We start from the raw sequence: 20,390 nt of genomic DNA on the forward strand, positions 1-20,390 counted from the left end.
TCCTATCTCTCCTTAGTCTCCACTTTAAAAAACAAAACAACAAACCTACACACACTCAGATGAATTTTAGGTGAAGGATCAGAAATAAAAGTCCTGACCATAGAATCTATTAGACAGCACTGGCATGAAAGAGAAGGGGGGGGGAGGGGGAGGGAGATTTCTTTTAAATGAGCTCTGGTTGAAGAAAGCAACATTTTAAAATGAAGAATAAATTACATTTTCTTGATTAAAAATAAAATACTAATAAGCTTTTTCTGAAAGTGTAAAAAACGTACTACTACAACCACTGAAAAATTCCTGTTTCAGCTTCATAATAACACAGGAACAGCTCTAAGGAATCTGTCACTTTAAAAAAAAATTTCTATTAAAGAGAATATTCAGGTTAAAAAAAAAAAAAAAAAAAAACACCAAAAACAAGAACTCCAAAGTTAGTCTGTACACTCTGTGCAAGATCTTGGTGCACTTACATATGAACCTTAATCATATGGTCCTATAGTACTTTTCTATCAAGCTTTTGACTCATTTAATTAGTAGGTACTTGTTGAATATTTACTTTTAACTTATTCGGGAACACACAGCCCAAACACTCCACGGAATTTCCCAGAGAGTCCCTACCAGCCTTTATGCATGTCATATGTTGTACACATTGCACCTTCTGCCACTCTGAGTTCCTTTCAAAAGACACTTCCCTGAAACAAGGGTGATTCATCTGCCAGATTTCAAGTTTCCACTCCAAAGAATGAAGGCATTGAGTTTCTCGGGATGAAAAAAAAAAAAAAAAAAAAGGCCATCAACGTATTTTCCAATAACGTGTTCCTAGAAACAGATGAATCATTTTAATAGTAACTTTGAAAACAAATCACTTTTTCGCAATTCCATAACATGGAAAATTCGGCCAAAACAGTTAAAACTTTGGCAAAGTTATAAAAACTAAAATCAGACTTTGATAACAGACATATCAGAAAACCTTAACTATAAATGACACTACTACAATCATTTCCTCAAGTCTCCATCTTGTCTGAAGAAAGAATATATATCCACTGAAATACTAAATGCATTACACTGTATTTTCACACAGCTTTACTAAGTCCAGGCAAAATTTAACAAACAAAATGTTTCTTCTGCTACATTTTATAGGTTTTTTTCATACTATAACACATTTTCTTATATTATTCCTTAATTATAGCCTTTCCCACCAAGAACCTATGCATTTAATATGAATTACAACTTCTCGTTTTTAATTCCATGTAGTGATGTCTCATTGTATTTCATTGATTGTCTAGAAAATAGCACAGATCAAGTTCTCAGAGTGGCTTCTATTCATGAAAAGAACTGCAAGCATACTTGGAAAACACAGAACAACTTGAGTTTAAAAACGGTAGCTGTATTTGAAAGCTGAGAATGAAAAGAGCAAAACGTAAATAAAATCCAGACAAACAGATTTTGCTCATATAAAAATTAATTACCTGTGAGGATAGGCATCAGAATAACTAGAGCAATTTTTCTTATTATTTGTAATAGGTTAGTATCCAGAGGCTCCTATTTGGATGCTACATACACTTTGTGAAGGATTCTATTGTTTTATTTAATCAGTAATAAGGATGCTTTTCCATGGAAAGCTGCCAACATCCAAAATAAGCAGTACTAAGGCACTTTTCACTTTTGATCTTGTGATTAGAAACAGTGCCATTTACAATGAAAATATGCATACACCTAACCATTTACAGCACTCATCTTTGTCTCCACATTTATCAGCATGAATACTTGCACAGAAAAAAGAATCTTAAGTGTGCTTGTCTGCTCCTGACAACGTCATTTTCATCTTACCTGTGGAGAATTGTCCCTCCACAAAAATAATAGTAATTTCAACAGCTTGTGCTGCAGAAGTGCAAGCAGGTAGATTCTTAGATTTTTAATTTGATACATAGGGAGGCACATACAGAAACAAGCCATGTCTATTTGGTTGGGTGAGAAATGTGCAAATATTCCACCCCTATTATCACAGCCAAATCTCCTCTAGTCGTAAGAGTATTCTCTCAGCAGAACAACACTGACGTTAGTTGTAACACTGAAAGATCTCTGGACACTGCCCATTAAGTACTTATGTGCTAATGTAACTACAGGGATGACAAAATAAACGAACGCATGCAATTGAGTGAAATGTTTGAAATAGCATGTTTTACAATGCACAAGGTTGTATTTCTGTGCCTCTGCAGCGTTAATCAACACCCACCATTCAGTCGTCCACAATGCTTTTTTGAGCTCTTTAATGCTGTCCACAATGCAGATGTGGTTCACCTACTGAGCTGTTAAACAGCATAAAAGTCAGAGAAACGTGGTCCAAAGTTCTATTTGATTTGAGAAATAAATGGGTTAGTATTACCAATGAGTCTGGAGTCAAAATATGGCACCTCTGCCTGATAATGCATTTTGAATACTGACAACAAATTTGTAAATGATTCTCTGAAGAAGGAAGTTTTTCCTTAATCGATCTACAAAAATATTTTTAAAGTAACACAAAAAACCAAAATGTTATATTAGAGTAAGCTTGAATGAAAATAACTTCACATAATTTTTTGTCAGAGAAATCTAGTACTACAGATATTCATTCCAAAAGAGGCAAAGCATTTTTACAAATAACTGAACTCTGACTTTTAGATAGAGTTTAATGGATACCTCTTTTAGAAGTCCTAAACCAGAGTCCAAACACTTTTTTTAATAGCTTTCACTATATTATAATACATAACTAATGAATTATGAGCTCTGGCTTAATCACATGTCACTAAAGAGTTCGCAATTTAATTGATGAGCCAGAAACAGTACAGTGCTGAATAATACAAACATGGAGAAACACAGAGTCATGGCAGCAGAACTCCATCAGACCAAAAAAGTCAGTAGTCCAAATTTGTTTCAGCATCATCCTTTACTTCAGCTTTTTTATGAATTATAATCTACAGAGAAATTTCAATCAGACCTATGTGAGGCAATCAAACCAAGCTGTGTTAAAACCTTAGCTGGCGTTCCATTAGCATACCCAAAAATGACATACTTGTTAAGGTTTATTAGATTTCCAGAGATTCAACAGCACATAGATATCAGTTGTTTTGCTAACTTAAAATTTTCCATGACATAAAATTGAAACCTCTTCCATCAAGTTACAGCCCTTTTCCTTGCTATTTACATAAATAAGTAGCACATAAGGTGTTGAAAGGCCCTATCCAAATTTGACCAATTTACAGAATGACTTCTGAAGGCTTCCATGAGTTTATAGGGAGGGGTAAGCTTTTGGGGTACACTAAAAGTGCTTATTCTGCTACTAGTTGCTTAAATCATTCCCATTTGTTTTGAACTACCCAGTTTATCCTTCTTCTCCTAATACTTCGCATGATCCCAAAATATGATCTGCTGGTAATAAACTACAACAAACATCTTGATTCCATTTCCAGAATTACACCCTTATTCAAAGGTCATCTAAATAATAAACTCATTAAAAGAAATGTCTTCCTTTGCCTTCAAACTCTCTCCCCTAACCACTCCAGATAGCCATTTTATTTTTATTATGTATTAGAGGGGCGTATTTTTTCTATCTCCTTCCTAGTCTTTCTCTAATCGATGACAGAGGTAGCTCAACACAGGAAAATGAAGCTGCAACACATTCAGGCTTAGTCCCATTAGCACAAGAACAATAGTAGCAAAGACAAAGAGGCACAGAATTTACTGTCAGATAGCAGCTAAAGAAGAAATTCCCTTGCAATCTGGGTACGTACTCTGTTTACAGAGTAAAGAAAGCCACTAAATAAATCCAAGATCCAGTTGGAGTATGATCTGCCAATGACTTTTTGCATAACTAATCATTAGAAATCACAACACACATTCCACAGAGGCCAATATTAAATTGAGTTACTGCCATGTTAGTATGGTCTTCTGGTCTATTCAATAAAATTCTGCTACTTAAAACCCTGAGGGATAAGTTCTGTTCTTAGTTATACTGAGGTCCTCAATGGAAATTATCAAGAATAGTAGCCAAGAAATGTTTAATGCATAGTATATATTTAAAGAAATGTTCACATTAATTCAGATTTTATTATCTTTCCATATCAGAGCTATGCAGTGGAAGAAATGTCTCCATACAGTGCATACACAATTTTTTATCATGATGGAGATTAAGAATACAATGTTTTGCAAAGGTGATGCTTTATAAGCTTGTAAAAATGAACCACTTATTCAAACCATACCCAAGACAACTGTGTAACAGTCCTCCTAGCCGTACTCCAAAATCACCAGCAGCAATGACCTCTTAAAAAGCAGATTTTCTTTCTGTATTCAGTCAACTCACAGCTCTCAGTTAGCAAGCAGAGAAGCAACAAGACACAGCCAAGACACCTGAACAGTATTTGAGTTCTAAGATTGGTATTTCTCACACAACTTACTGCTCAAGGATGCTGTGATGCCATATATATCCTGCAGGCAGTATGTAATTGTTACCAGTTTCACCTATACACAACAATTTGTAAAAGACATGTCATGAAAGCCCTGAATAGAGAGCACTAAAAGCACCTTAAATAGATAAGCCTTAAACACAGTCATCTTGGGAAAAAGTGATGCAGAAAAAAACTAATAGTTTCTAAACCTCACCATTATCTCAGTAAACCAACTGCCAAACTAAAGCACAAAGATGGAATATTACATTATTTTATACCAATTTGCTAGGTTTTTCTAGGGTCACTTCAAAATTTAGAGAAGATTAAGAGTTTGCTATGGCAAATACAAACTAAAACATAGTAATTAGAAGCAGAGAAGTGTCTGATGAACAATCATATAATACAAACAATATTAACCACATTATCCTGTCTGTAGAATCTGGGGAAAAAAATACACTCCAAAATTGCAGAAATGTTAAATGTAAAATACTTCTTGCAGATTTTCAATCCAAGAGAAACCAACTTATTACAGTATTTGTTGGAGCCTGGTTGTAATTAAATACAGGAAGGATATTAAAACTTCCAAGAGATTTTTTTTAAGCCACAACAGAAGAAAAGGCACAATTGCATAATTGGAACCAAATCCAAAACCCACTTCCTTCTTATTTACTAGCATCATCTAAAGGACACTATTTAGATGCTGAAAGGTCTGGAGCTGACAACTGTAAATCATGTAAAAGCCAAAAATTTCAAAGGAATTGTATGACGTGGGTTAAAAGTTTATAGATGAGAGATATAGAAAGTTAGTACTCACTACAAAACCACATCCTAGCGGTCACTGTATCTCTCTTGTCAATAAAATCCTAGAATTCTATTTTGTTGAGGGGAAAGAAATCCTCTTTGGTAGTAATAAGCTACTATAAAGCTATAGGGCAAAAATGTTTGATATACAGAATTTGAAAGAAAGATGTCTTTTTAAGATATTCTAAAAGTAACATTTCTTTAGAGAACAGGATTTCACTTATTTGATTCTACACAGACCAGTTAAATACTAAACAAACTTGCCAGTCAGTGGGATATTTCTTTAAAAAGCTTCAGATCATTTTCACTGGCACTTGAATTCAGTTCAATGTTCTTTGTCATTAGCATATCTGTCCAGGAAATTAATATCAAAAGCATCCTCCAGCCCTCCCCCCTGCAAAAAAAAAAAATTTTAAAAAGTCTTGCATTTCTGTAAGGCATGCAGAAAAGTGATAGCACAGACATAGATGGACATGTACATGCTAGGTTTTTTGCTATAAAATAAACCAAGGGGTTTTCAGGGATTTCTAATTATTTAAGTGCTTTAACCCCTGGGGGGGGGTTTCCCTCTCTGACACAGTCAAAGTCATCAACACTGCCCAGTGAAGACATATGTATAGGCCAGCTTCACAATTCTCAGTTCAGATGAAGGGATGGTCAAAAGGCGCAAGCATGCTGCTATGTTAGCTCAGTGTATGGAATAGTGACAAAAGCAAAAGTTTCATACAGGTCCCTGCTGTTGTAACACTATTAATAGGAGGATGGTTCAGTAGCACTTTTGTTTTACACACAGAAAAAAAGATTCCTTTTTTCTCACTAAAAATTACTACACTCCAGTGAAACACACGCTGAAGGAAAACGTTATTGTGATGCATCTGTTTGACCCCTAGATACAACCATTAATCAACTGCAACAAGAACCTAACAAAGTAAAAGTCTACAACTTCAGGTTCCTTATTGTTTTGGCAGCATCCCTGAGAGACTCCAAAAGGCCATTCTTTTTAAACATTCATCACATGAGAAAGAGCTAGCTTTAGATATCTCAGCTTGGTATGTAAAACCATAACCCCTTTGAAAGCATGGATCTCTCAAGAACCCGATTGTATCACAGTAATTGTCTAACTTCCCTTAAAAAAAAACATTACCACCAGAAGTACTGCAAGAGTAATTTCTTTTTTTACATTTTTAGATTTATGCTACTCTTTCTTAGTACATACACCCTTAAAGACTTACAAATAACCCTCAGTTTTGCAAAAGGAAAGAAAACGAACCAGGAAAACTAGATGTTCTCAGAGAGACTCAGCTGTCAGTTACATTTTTCTTCATTCATTTTAACACATTTTTTAATGGGATTGATCACATGGGTTTATTTTTGGTACCCCAGCACCTCATTCATAAATATTTTTTCCAATTTAATAAGTGTTCTCATTACAGTCTTGGGCCAACAACCTAAAGTTAATTTGGACTGAATTAACAGGCTTATCTAAAACAAAATAGCTGTTTTCTGAATAACAGCTTATATCCATACTCTATTCCAAAATACCAACTTACTTCAGTTTAATTTACCCAGCACTGAAGTAAATAAAAACACTTATTTTTCAATAAGAGTCTGCATGTATGGAATTACTTCTTAATAACTTTTAGATAACTATAATTTGATAACAAGCATGGAATGAGTTAATGTTTAAAAAAAAAAAAAAGAAACACTAAACTGTCCCTTCACCATTTAGTACTTCTTCAGCTAAGCTCATATAAGTCAAACACCACATATCATGCTTTGTTGACTAACATCTACCCAAGTCTTCATACCCTTTCTTGTGTATGGCAGTGGGTAGCCTAAAGGATGATGATGTGTAACTTCAGATGGAAATTTTGCAATATGAAAATACTTTTGTGCATAGCAAAATCTATCTTAACCAAGGAAAAAAGATTCTAAAGACAAATGAGGTGACAAAGTAAGGTGAAATAAAAGAAGAGAGTTACAGCAACACCTAACTTTAATTCTTCTTACTTCCAGCATTTGATAAAATATCAAATAATAATCAAGAAGGCTCCATTAAAAAAAGCCAAAAAACTGTGGAACAAGGAATCAAAAAATAACAGAATGACTCTAGAAATTAATAGAAATTACTGGAAGTCCTTTTAATAAAATTAGAAATGAAAAAGATCAAGGAGAAGCTGCCATAATATAAAACACAAGGAGAAGCTGCCATAATATAAAGCACTATGATACCTTAAACAAACAAAAAAAACCTTCCATACATATACAGAATATTCAATAAAAGTTTAATATACATTTAAAACATTTTTCTAAACTGTTTATTATATTTTTCAAATACAGACACAACATTTACAAATATACATAAGTATGATGAAAAGTTCAGTCCTTACAAACATTTCTGAAACAAATGAAAAATTCTTTGTTGATTTAAGCAAGGGCTTCCCCTCCTTTCCAGATCTGATTTCAGTAGGTATTTAAACAAGAGCAGTAGGTATTAAAACAAGAGCAACCTCAATCATTAGTCTCAATCATTATTATCATACAATCATATAGGTGGGAAGGAACCTTTGGAGGTCATCTTGTCCAACCTCCTGCTCACACCAGGGCCAACTTTTTGAACAATGGGCATTCTATCATCTCTCAAATGTACTGATAGGTATAATGTGAAGAAAAATACAATTGAATAAAGACAAAAACAATGGAGCACTATAGTAGCTTTGATTAGTACTGCATACAGTTTTGATGTACATTTTAAAACGTACACAAAAATTCCTATGCACTGTATACCCAGTTGCTACCAGCAGGTATCTACATCAGCAAGACAATGTATCATCCAATCATATGCAGCTCATACCAACATCACTTTCTTTTTGTGAATTATAAATCACTGCACCAATGGTGCTTAAAGACAATTTAAAGGTCTCATTATTCGTGGTCTATGGTACACCTTTCATGATCAAAACATCTTTGTCTTTACAATTTTGATAAGATTTCTCTTTAACATGCTTAGAGAAAATGCTGCATCTTCAAGCTTACTTTATTCTTTAATTCCCAGAGCCAAAAAGCAGACCTCCTGGATTACATTACTTTGACACTTGAGTGATACTTGATTGCTCTGGGTGATTTTGCACAAGTCATTCAGTCACTCTGGTAGTAATATTACCCAGTGCCAAGGCCTCCCTTCCAACAGTGGTTTCACCATTTACGCTTGTCTATCTCAAACTTCCTACTACAACTCTTACTTACAATCTCAGGGATACTATAAACCTTGATTAACCCATGTTTTCAAAGAATATGGATGTCCTTTGTGAAAAGTGAAAACCAAACATAATGCAGTAGTAACTATAACCATGTCATATAAATGGTCACTACCAGAGTGGCAGAATAAGGAAACTGTCACTTAATGCCATTATTGTCATTATTATTGTTGTCATTAGTCGTACTAACTAATTTGCATTAATTTATGTCAAAACAGTATTCTTAGGTTCAAACATCTACACAACAAAAAGCAATTTTTTTAAAACTCCTACCTGAGATGACAAGAGATTGCAGTCAATGTGCAGTCCTTTGCCCGTCTTATACCTCTGAAGTAAACCAGCCATAATTGCTCCATATGTATACAACCCCGTAGCAAGATCTGTCATGGCTACTCCTGGTCTAACTGGCTCACCATCCTAAAGAAAAAGAAGAAAACACCCCAAATCAAAACAAGACAAACAAAACAAAAAAAGAAGAAAACAAGCAGAGGCAAAACATTACTTTTTGTTATAGTACATTCTACACAAGACTCATCTGAAAAAGTGTTTACATGTTTCTGCATTGCAAACTGCAAGAAATAAGAGTATCTCGGAGTGAACTGAAGTATAAAAACTACCACTGAAAAACAGATATTCTTGCAGTATCTACACAACTTCATGTAACTTCATGATGCTGCAGACTGCAAACTGTGAATGATTTATTAGGCTACTTTTTGCCTTAATAACATAATGCTTCAAATCACCAATGCAAAAAGAAAAGAGATAGTTAGAGACAAGGGAATCCAGGGAAAACGGAATTTCATTATGCCTGGAAGCCAAAGGTCTAAAGGATTTCCACAGTATGCTGACCCAGGTGCATGTCTGTTTGAAAGGCAGAACTATACTGCTTTACTTTTCTCACTCTCTTTTTCTCTCTCCTCTTCTGGCCCTCCCCCAGCCAAATCTCAGTTTTGTATTTTCCAGTATACACACTCCAGGCTTCTAGTGAGAAAGCAAAAACAACTTTGTTTTGTTTACACAGGTACACATTACACATGTAAATACATGCAAATTCTTGACCTTCTGACCAATAATCACTGGAAAGTTGTTGGTTCAAATATTCTTTTTCAGTATGTCATCCCTTTTTCTGGCAGCAAGGGAAGAATCTTCATTTTCCTAATCATGGGCATGAAATACTGCCCCTCTGCAATCAATGGCAGAATGAACTTCTAATTTCAGTCACGGTAGGCTTTTACCATAGGACCTTAAAAGTGCTTCTTCTGAGATGTTCTCCCATTTCCTACTCTGAAAAGTTTGAGGTCGGATGCTCAGATTCTGACAGGAATTGCTTGCCCTGAAGTACAGTCCACAACTAGCAGTGCAAAGTTAATGGGACTGTTTCAGAGTTTCAGCACCTAAGTAAGCCTACCATAAGCCAACTTAAAAATCAGTATAATTGATAAATAATAACTGTTTGTCAAAGTTCCCATAAATGCCTTTAAACTAATCTAGCATAAATTCAATAAGATTGAATTTACAGAATTACTTTAATCATGTCTAAACTGCTAAGTATAATCATACTTTAAGATTGCAAGTGTTATGTTTACTGATAATTATAAAAAAAAATAGTGTCTTGGTTTCACATAAAAAATTTAAAACTTACCTTCACCATGTTTTTTTTCTTTTGCACTCCAACAGGATTTATGTAAGTCTTATATCGAGTCATATGTAAGTTAAAAATTATTTTAAGAAAAACAATATCATATTGCATTATCAGTTGCATTAATAGGCCAATTCTGGGATAAAAGACTGTAGTACAATATTTTCTATGTAAGATGGAAAAGGCTGCTATTTTATTCATATCATAAAAGTGACTAAACAAAATTATAAAATCGGTATCAAATATGACAATTTTTTTAAAAAATCTCACTTACTGTCATTCAAACTGCAGTAAGGATTAGTCTGTGACTATCTATAGCGTAGATATTAAGGATGATGTATAAACTACACATCCTTAAGGTGAACACTACTTTAGGAAGTACTTCTTTTTTGAAGAATCTCTTATTTCTTCCTTCTCCACACTCTACACTAAACTACTTCAGCTTCCGAGCAGAAAGAACAACTCAAAGGTTCCATCCGTTTACCACTCTCCTTGTACCAAACTCTGGGAGAAAACAGGAAAGGAAGTTCTTTATTTTTATATGTGTAGGCCTACTGAGAAAACTAATTAACACATGAGAAGGTTTTTGCTCCTCAGAGCTATCACTGAGAAATACAAATGAAAAAAAAAAAAAACCAAAAACATTTCCCCCATATTATCTGCTGCAAGTTCTCAGTTTGTTAAATTGTTCTTTCTTCATTACAACCAAGATGCTGGGATAAGAAGAAATCAAAAAGACTTAAGATTTTGCATACAGATGTACAGCAACATTCTTAGTTTGAAAACACTTCCCACTGTTTTCAAAGCATCATTAATTTTACCCTTGATGGAAAAAAAAACTACACTTTGAACATATAAAGATCAGGACTATTAAAATAGATTGTTATATATGAATTGTCTTCCAAGCTTTAATTCCAGCACTTTCCTCATCAAGTACTAAACCACCTAATGTTTTAAAGCAAACACTTCCTTTGCCTCAGTAAAAAGTTCACCCTTATTTCTAAAAATACTTTCACGATTTCCCCTTACAGAACACTCTTACAAACTGCTAGCACTATACTGCTATGTTATTTTTAACACATTGGCTATACTTCATCCTAACACTCCACAACCTATAATTCTGCAGCAGTCCACACAATTTCAATTCTTTCTTGGTCTTTCTACCAAGGTCTATGAGTAGCTGCCATTTTTCACCCTTTAATCAGCTTCTAATGTCTACCTGTGCCATAAACCAGTCTTTCTGTGACAGGATGCATAGCTGTAAGTACTGTGATGGATTCATTCAGGTTTTCATCTCTATCCTGCAGAACAAGGGATATGAAGCTGCTTTATATGAAGGATAAAGCTCCACACACACAGAAATACCTTCCTTTAGACAGTTTCTGACAGCACAGCAGTACTTTTGTGTAGCTAATGTTATACTAGTTCCCTGAGCAAAGTAAGGATCCACACAGTAGCTTTTATTCAAGCAAATTATTTTAAAAGTAACAAACACCACCACCACCCCTCCACCAGCCCAAAGCGATATTACTGTTCTGGTAGAAGGACAAAATGTAGCCCCAGTCAGGGAGAAAGTGGTTTAAGCAAACAAAGCTGCCACTCAGGCTCAAGGGCTGGGTTGATGCCTAATTAAGGGCAGCACCAGGACATGCCCTTTGCTCATTTGAGAAGTTGAAGATTCACTCCAGTAGAGCAGACCTTTCTTCTGTGACTGCACTTTGCTATTGCTCAATCTCACCACCAGTTTACACTTTTATTCCTAATTTTTGCTGTTTGCTAAATTCCTTACAATTTGTCAACACATTCTGGCCCAGAGATAGCCCCAACACATTTTGGAAGCTTCCTTTCCTGAATCTTTTTTTTGCCCTTTGACATTATTTCTCTTCCCCAATTTACATCAGTAATATTAAAATGATCCATTAAAAATGGAAATTGTTCTGAAATGACATGCTTAATAAAAGTATTCTAAGTCCAGTAGTCTTTACAGATGGGAAATAGCTGCTGAAGCTAATATGAACTGGCAACGGCTATATTTTTCAACAGCTCTGAGCTACATACCATGTGTACTCTTTTGTTGCAGTTTGTTTGGTTTTAAGCTGAAGAATGGCCCCTCTGGTATTGTAGATCCCAGTCATGTCTTGCCGTCTCATGTTCAGTAAAACAAAAATGTTTCTTCAGTAAGAAAGAACGCACCACCATAAAGATACCCTGAATATCAAAAATTGCATGTAATAATCCATGTGTAGATGGAAGGGGATTTGTATCCAAATTGTTTTTTATTTAATTAATTTCAAGTTATTGCCTTAATGAGTCATAGACACTTTCATCAAAGGGACATTCATCTGGCACTGATGTATCTGACTATATTAAGTAAAAGCTTTCTGTTCATCAAATATGAAGCTTGAATGTGGTGTTTAACCAGGAAATATCTATAAATTATGTCATCCGGGACAATAAAAGTGTCATCAGTGTAAACTTTGTCCTTTTAGCACATTTTAATTTATGTAAAGAAAAACTGAATGTGGCCTGAAGCAACTACTTTCATTCAAAATGGGTTTGTGGTACAGATTTACACTAAACAGATTCCCCACTATTGCTTGTAAATTTGCATAAACATACTCAAATTTCAAGTTTCACAGGTGTCATATATTTCTAATACAGAGTTAATCAAGTACATGTGTAACAGCTTGAATTCCATGCAGGTTTCTGCACATGAAAACATGCTTTAAAGATAGCACTCTACTGTACACTGAATGTGTTTGGTTTTGTACAATCAGCAAAAACAACACTAGCACAAGTGCAGTTGTTTGTGCCTGTAACTTTGCAATATTGCAGAAGTTATAGCTTGATTTCAAGATTCAGAACTTTGCTCAGAAGCATGTCAAAGTAATCAGCATTAAGTCATTTCAGTAACAATTATTTCCTAGTAAAGAAAGAAAAGCAAGCCATTCAGAATTTCTTTATGCAGGAATCTTCTCTCAGATCTTAAAAATCAGATGTATAAAGCATATGATCTTGTCTCCCTTTCAAGAGGTTTATACTGTGTGCCAAATGTGATATTATTGTGTAACTTTGGTGCATTCCACATTTGTATTACACTAACTTTATCTCCTTAATAAAAAGATAACTTGGATAAAATACACACATTTTAGTCAGAAACTTCCATCTCTTCCACTGTGATCTCTTTACTGCCTCAAAAATTATAGTGTTAGATGAAATATAAAGTATTGAAGAAAATGAATGCTACATACGTGACAAACTTAATGAAGGTTTAAGTTTTGCTCCAAGTCCTGCTCTGGCAATATACTGATTTCACAGAATCACAGAATCGTATAGGTTGGAAAAGACCTTTAAGATCATCAAGTCCAACCGTAAACCTAACACTACCAAGACCACCACTATACCATGTCCCTAAGCACCTCATCCAAACGTCTTTTAAATACTTCCAGGGATGGCAACTCAACCACTTCCCTGGGCAGCCTGTTCCAATGCTTGATAACCCTTTCAGTGAAATAAAATTTCCTAATATGCAGGCATGGCATAGTTTTATGCCAATTTTATGCCATAAATTTCATAGCATAATATTAAGACTTTATTGACTGGAGGCATGGCCTCAGTACCCGATAAAGTTATGTGATCTGCAACAGTAAACTGCTTTCTGAGACATTAAATCAGTAGCCAGATGATTGGAACAAACTAAAATTCACAACATGAAACTTCTCTAAGCTAAAATGGAATATATATTACTACTAGTTCTATCCATTTTTAAAATGTCAGATACAGGACATAATTTTAGTATCCTGTTATTAAAATGCTTTGTGAGGAGCTGTAAATATGTATTAACATAGCTCAAAATTAAGCACCTCAGCAATGTATGTGGATGTTTTGTTGCTGCTGCTCAAATTCATTACAATTTGTCTACTGCCATCAGCTGATACCTCTAAGACCATCCTGCAAGCACATTCAACGACTTGTTTACTGAAGGGAAGTTTCCACAGAGCATTGTTATACTGATGTTATTATGCTGATTATGTATAGCTACCGCAATGCAATACAAAACCAACATCATCTGTTACAACTTTTCTTTTTTTTTTTCCGCCCAGTTCATAAGACTGGCATTTTCAATTGTATTTAAGAAAAAAAAAAATCATCCTCTAGTTTACTATGGTATGCTTCATGATCGTGTTACTTTTAGTATATGAATTCCATGTTATCTGGTCAACAAATAAGTCAAGATTTAATAACGAAAAACAGCATGAAAAAGTGAGTAAGGTTCTTTTTTCTTCTTTATTTTGGCCACTTTTCTACATGCTGACTGAAACAAGGTTTTCTACTTTTTTCAGAGCTAGTTTTGTGGAATTTTAAACACAACCCAGTCACATGAAAATAAATGTAGAATATGGGAGATTTTACTATTAATAATACATTGTTATTTTAAAGTAACTTTCAAACAAGCATACAATATGATTTTAAAGCCACTTGTGTAAATTTTCACTACAACAACAAAAGGCACATTTGCTTCTTTGGAGTCATTGACCACTTAAGTCTTTGAAACAAAACTGTCCCTCTATACATCAGAAAATGGTTTTGAGAAACTGATGAAATAATATATGACCAACTTCAAATAAAGAAAAATAAGAAGCAAGTTTTAGCATATTTATTTTAATCATGCAAGAGAATGACTAAGTTCGAATGAATTGTTAAAAAGTCCCCAGTGAATAGATGGAACTGTTACTAACAATGATTAAATGATTCCTATGATTACATTGCCTCAAGTCCTGGTGAGGTGATGCGAACATCTGGATTTCCACTGTAGATCTTAACACAATCTTTCAATAAATTCCATCTTCATAACGGCCACTGAGGACTATTACTCTCATAATACAACTGACATGCAACTATTCAGTATAACACTTGTATTTTCTCTCATTCACATATCATTGAAAAGCTTTACAAGAGTTCTGTTTTTTTCAATTTTTCAACATACTTTCCTTTATTTGTGTGGTACTAACAACATTTGCCCCTTTCTAACAGTTTATACTTCCATTTAATTTTGTTTGGTATATTTTGAGGTGTGCATGAAGTTTCTGGCATTGTCTTGGAAGTACTAACCTTCACTCTACAGACACCAGGGTCAGAATGTAAAAATTACTTACACTACAGTTACTGTGATCAGTCATTGCTTAGTGTATATGTGCATTATACATTTGAACAGAAGTACCTGTAAGGACTGCACTCAACTTCATGTCTTGTCGTGTTCTGAGATGGGACATCCTATGAGTACGTATTATTAACAAAGCAGCAATGGGCATACAGTCTTAGGACACTAGGCATGAGATGTTTCCGTTTCCTTGGTCAAACAATACCTGACTTTTTTTTTTTTAAATAGAAAGAAGGACTCTGGTAACAATAATTGCCACAAGCACAGAGTTCTGATATTTACCATTGTTCTTGGCAAAAAAAACAAGTCTATTGGCAGAATATCAATCCTACAGTAGAGTTATGTCCAGATCATGCATGGTTAGCTTTCAACAACCTACTCAAACATGAATATCTGACACTAAGTACAGAAACTTGATGAACTTCTTGTTTATCTAGGGCATGCAAGTGTCGTACTCTAAAGATCTGCACTACTGCTTCCAGAGTATCAGGAGCACCAACACAGAAGACTATCAAGTGTTTATGATGCATGGAACAGACCTGTAACACTACCTCACTTGAGAAGCGAGATTTGGAGACCAAACAGGTTAGCATAAATTGTCAATTTATTCACTGGAGATTTAGGATACCATTTTTCTTCTATTTCTCAGGCATTGGCTTTGCAAGCCTGGAGTGAGATAGTTGAAGGACATAAACACTGTAATTTTCTTAGATTCCCAGAGACAAGACCTCTTGTTGGACTCAGGAGGGCATGCATAACAGATGTATTAGCATAGGCTAACTTACTCCATGCAGCATCAAGTTTTAGTATATGGCATAAAGATTCTATTAAATTTATAAGTTGAGCACCATACCTCATGCCCTGTGATATGCATGAGACCAGAAACAGCAGCTGCAATGGAGTCATATCCACCTCTCTGAACCATTGGACCAGTCTGACCATAACCTAAAACAGAAAGAGAACAATTAGTAATTCAATCAAGGACAAGTACAAAAAACATATTACTACTTTAGTACAAAAAGGAACCAACTAGTATTTCTCATCAGCTTTTGTTCACAAGTTGTCCAGATTGTACAACCAATGAATACTATTGTATTCTATTTATTCCTGCACATTTTTAAGAGTAAACGGTTGGATTTATCCTGTACAGGTTGATGATGTGTTTGATCTTAGTTCTAGACACATTCCTGACCCTGATACATTTCATTCCCTTTGGATAGAATTCCTTTTTTAATTTGCTGGGTCAGCTGCAGTGGGATTCAGATGTCATTTCAGAGGCTCTATGGTATCTCTACAGGCCTCCAAACTGCTGTCCAACAGGGCCCATGTTGCCTGTGTTATATCTCCACTCTGCAATAAAGATATCTTGAATACCACAAATGATACTAAAATCACAACACTATGGTTTAGACACATGAACTGTTCCCCTCTTACTTCTCTTACTTTATTCCACATCTAAACAGAGCTACCTTCAAAATAAAGCATTGTTTACAACAGAGGGCAAGGCTGGCCCTTTAGCAAGTACACATAATCTGTTTGCCAAGAGTTAGCAACAATGAAATGCAAAATACAAAAAACTTTTACGGAACTACACAAATACAGTTTTGTTCAGCTATAGAATTAACTTAGAATTAACAGCTGTAGCCAGAAGGATGCTTTCTTGCTTTTCTCTTCTTTAGCTTATCATGTTCTTCCAACAACCATTACAAAATCTTCCAGTTGAGGAGGTTTTGCAGGATCGACTGAAGAGGTTACAAATCCAGATCAATCCTATTCCCCTGCCAGGGATTACTGCCTGTCAATCACAGTATAACATAATAATTTAGGGCTGAAATTGGAGGCAGTTAATGTACTGTGTATGTAATGGCCTGTAATGGCCTGTACAATGTTAATGACCTTAAGTGGTCAAAGAGGTCTTTTATGGAACCAGTGACCACCAACACAGAGGGGAGAAGTCAAAAGGGAAGGAGCAACCTGTTTGATTGCTATTATTAGAACTAATAGAAACCTGATGGACCCCTTAAGAATCAGATTTAAGAGTATCTCTTCCTCGAAGAGGTAGCAAATTCAAAAGCTATTCTCATGCTTTCTTTTCCCTTTTCAGATATCTCTAGGAGAATACCCTTAATCACAGGAGCAAACATTTAGGAGATATTTGTCACAGACAAGATTCTTAGTTTGACTGGCACTTTTAAGGCAATGTTTCTGTATTACTCTTAGCTGTGAGGACAGTATTAAAATAAAAATATATCAACATATACTGCAAGATAAAACTTCCTGAATCTCCTAAATTCCTTTTAATTATTGTCCCAGAATAATCTTCTCTATATATAGACAGTCTGTTTGGTAGACGTGACAGTCTAAACATTGGCTTTGTTAATTACAGCACACAATTAGAAATCATTACTCATTGGGATAATCTTCCTCAGTTCCTCCACTTGGACCAATGCTGCTGTTATGTACAGAATTCATAAATGACTTCTAATGTACAGTGCAGGAGAATAATGATCACTTCAAACTGGAGTTAAAGCACTTTGTTACTCCAATTAATATTTAGTAAATCATATCAAGCAAAACAATATCCACTAGCCATACCAATTTCCCCATTATACCACAAACTATCTTAATTACCTGATATTTTTCTGGAGACATCAGATCCACATTGTGCAAAGCTGAGGACGAACTCAACTTCTACACTCAGTGTCACAGGGAATATCAGGATATTATAGCCAGCACATTGACTTTGTCAATGTAGCCTCAGAACAAACATTTTGGAGGAAAGGATTCAATACTTTTCTTATGGTCAAATCTGTATCTTATTGACTTCACTACTCACAAGAGAGAAGAAAAAAACTACCAGTTTACCCAGTTTTATTCAAAATCATGTCTCTGACAACAGCTGACTGTGAGACCCTAAAGAGCAACTGGTGACATTTCCTTTCATATTTACACAAGAGTGTTTTAATTTTCAAACGTAACAGGACTAGCAAATAAAATATGGTGGATCCACCCAAAAATGCTCTAAAGGGCTCTAACTAGGCATATACTATTATCACATTGGAATGAACTGTGGCATTAAAACCATTTAAATGTGTGGGGCCACTTCAAAAACAAAATCTTGCTCAATAAAAAAAAAACACTCAAAACAACTTTAATTGAATAGTGAAAAGCATATTGAAGTAAGTGAGAAATTATGTACTGGCCTCAATTATTAACAAAGAAAAGACATCTCAACACGTCTGCTCACACAAATGTTTTCATAAACAGAAAACATCTGAAAATTAAGCATTTAGTATGTAGACAGAACAACTATAAAATGCTTTGCAATGCTCTTCTGGTAAGGACAAACACCCATCCCTCAAACACTATATTCAGGAAAGGTGACAGGCAACAAGTCATGCATTTTTCTAGTGGTATTTTAGAAATACAATTTTTTACTTCTTTTCACATATAACAGCCTGGTTTCAAAATAAAAGTTATTATTTAATGGCTTTTTGGTTAAAATTAGAGGTTCTAAGGAGTGTTTAATTAGTTTTCACAGGTCAGAATAGATTAAAAAAAATACATAATTCTGCTTTTGATCTGAATTCTGAATTGGCAAAACTAGTGTGGGGACAAAATCTGTTGTCATTGGAAATTGGTTGCCCCAGGAAATATGGACATATAAAATGCCTGGAAGAAGAGGTAGCCATCTAACTGTAAGAGTTAAGTGACAAATAGCTATTTCTAAAAATGAAATATCTCATTATCCAGACAAAAATCAAAGGCTAAACATTATTATTCTAGTAAACTACACAGGTCAATGGAGCAACCCAGTGCAGATGTTTTAGAAATAACTATGAACACAAATACAAAAAGTTTGAAGGAGAGCACAAAATTACATTCAGAAAATTTTCGGCCTGATGCACAAATCTCACCATAACTGTAATATACACACATACACATATATGTGTATGTATATATATATAAAAAAATATTTTTAAAACTTGTTAAAGATATAAAAATGCCATCCGAAGTTCATATTTGCCCAAATACCCTGTGTACTCTCACACTTGAATTCAGCACACAAAAGCATATATTTGCAGTTACACATGCTTAACCCTAAATATAGGTTCCTGATTAGTATAACGTAATTAGTGTCTTATCAAGTTTAGATACAACAGAAAATATTTTAGGCTAAAAAGATAATCCCTCTTGAAGACAGAAAGAATAGACTTTACAGCGATGGTCTCTGAAGATGAAACAAGGCAACTGATCACACTCTTGCTCTGAACTGCCCTCTAGTGGAGTTTACCTCCTTAGGCTAGAGCCAGTATTTAAATAGCCTCTTCTACCAGTAGAGAATGTATTTTAGTCCCTTAAGTCCAGCGAATATCTTTTTCTGGGGGCACTATATTTCAGAGGAGACACAAAATAATTTAAAACTTAATTTAATGAAACTGAGAGTTTTCTAAATAATTTCAGCTGGAGAGGGAGCTACACAGATGCTTAATCTCACATAAAGCTTTAGATTTGTGTAAAACAATCTGGAAAGAACAAAAGAAAGTTGCACCCCCCCCCAAATCCCTATGCAACTCCCAAAATCCCTGTTCTATACCTTGCACTAGGAAGGCACAATTTATTCTGATACTTGCCACATTCTCACATACCTAGGTCTCAAAATTGTTGCAGTATGAGCTGTTTTGCTCTACTGCAAAATGTACATCAGTTTCACAATCAAACTGGTTATAAGACACAATAATCCCCAGTCAGATCTCCACGTGCCTCCTAAAAATTGTCATTGTCAAACCATTATTTAATCTGCATAGCAAGCATTTGAAACCCCCAGAAACACAAACTCTAGCTGTCCACTAAAGGACTATTTGCTTATTCAGCATAGTCACTTACACCTAAACCTTCCTGTTCCTGTCCTGACCCTGCAGCCAAGTCTATCTTCTACATAAGTGTACCTTTATTGTCTTTACCTTTTTGTGAGCAAGAAAAATGAACTGGGTATGAGACAAGTATGAACAAACAAGTTGTACTAGCTGCTTTGTATCAGCTTAAGGGACACACGGGCCTTTATGGTAGGCATTTACAAAGTGAATGCCACAGCTTTCCACCAGCAATCC

At 34.9% G+C, this 20,390-nt stretch overlaps 1 protein-coding gene across 12 annotated transcripts in view; it reads right to left on the reverse strand.

Moving 5' to 3' along the window:
* SUGCT (succinyl-CoA:glutarate-CoA transferase) overlaps positions 1-20,390 on the reverse strand; it is a 336,110-nt gene that overhangs the window by 277,613 nt on the left and 38,107 nt on the right. For all 12 annotated transcript variants that reach the window (XR_012041116.1, XR_012041117.1, XR_012041119.1 and 9 more), the window contains 2 exons: positions 16,133-16,224; positions 8,753-8,896 (listed from right to left, as the gene is read on the reverse strand). Coding sequence is in view for 8 of the 12 variants with exons in the window: in XM_072853552.1 (XP_072709653.1) it covers positions 8,753-8,896; positions 16,133-16,224 (236 nt within the window). In the remaining 4 variants the exon portion in view is untranslated. The remainder of the gene's footprint in view (positions 1-8,752; positions 8,897-16,132; positions 16,225-20,390) is intronic.

This window comes from Ciconia boyciana, chromosome 2 (genome assembly GCF_034638445.1).
Source record: "Ciconia boyciana chromosome 2, ASM3463844v1, whole genome shotgun sequence".
NCBI lineage: Eukaryota > Metazoa > Chordata > Aves > Ciconiiformes > Ciconiidae > Ciconia > Ciconia boyciana.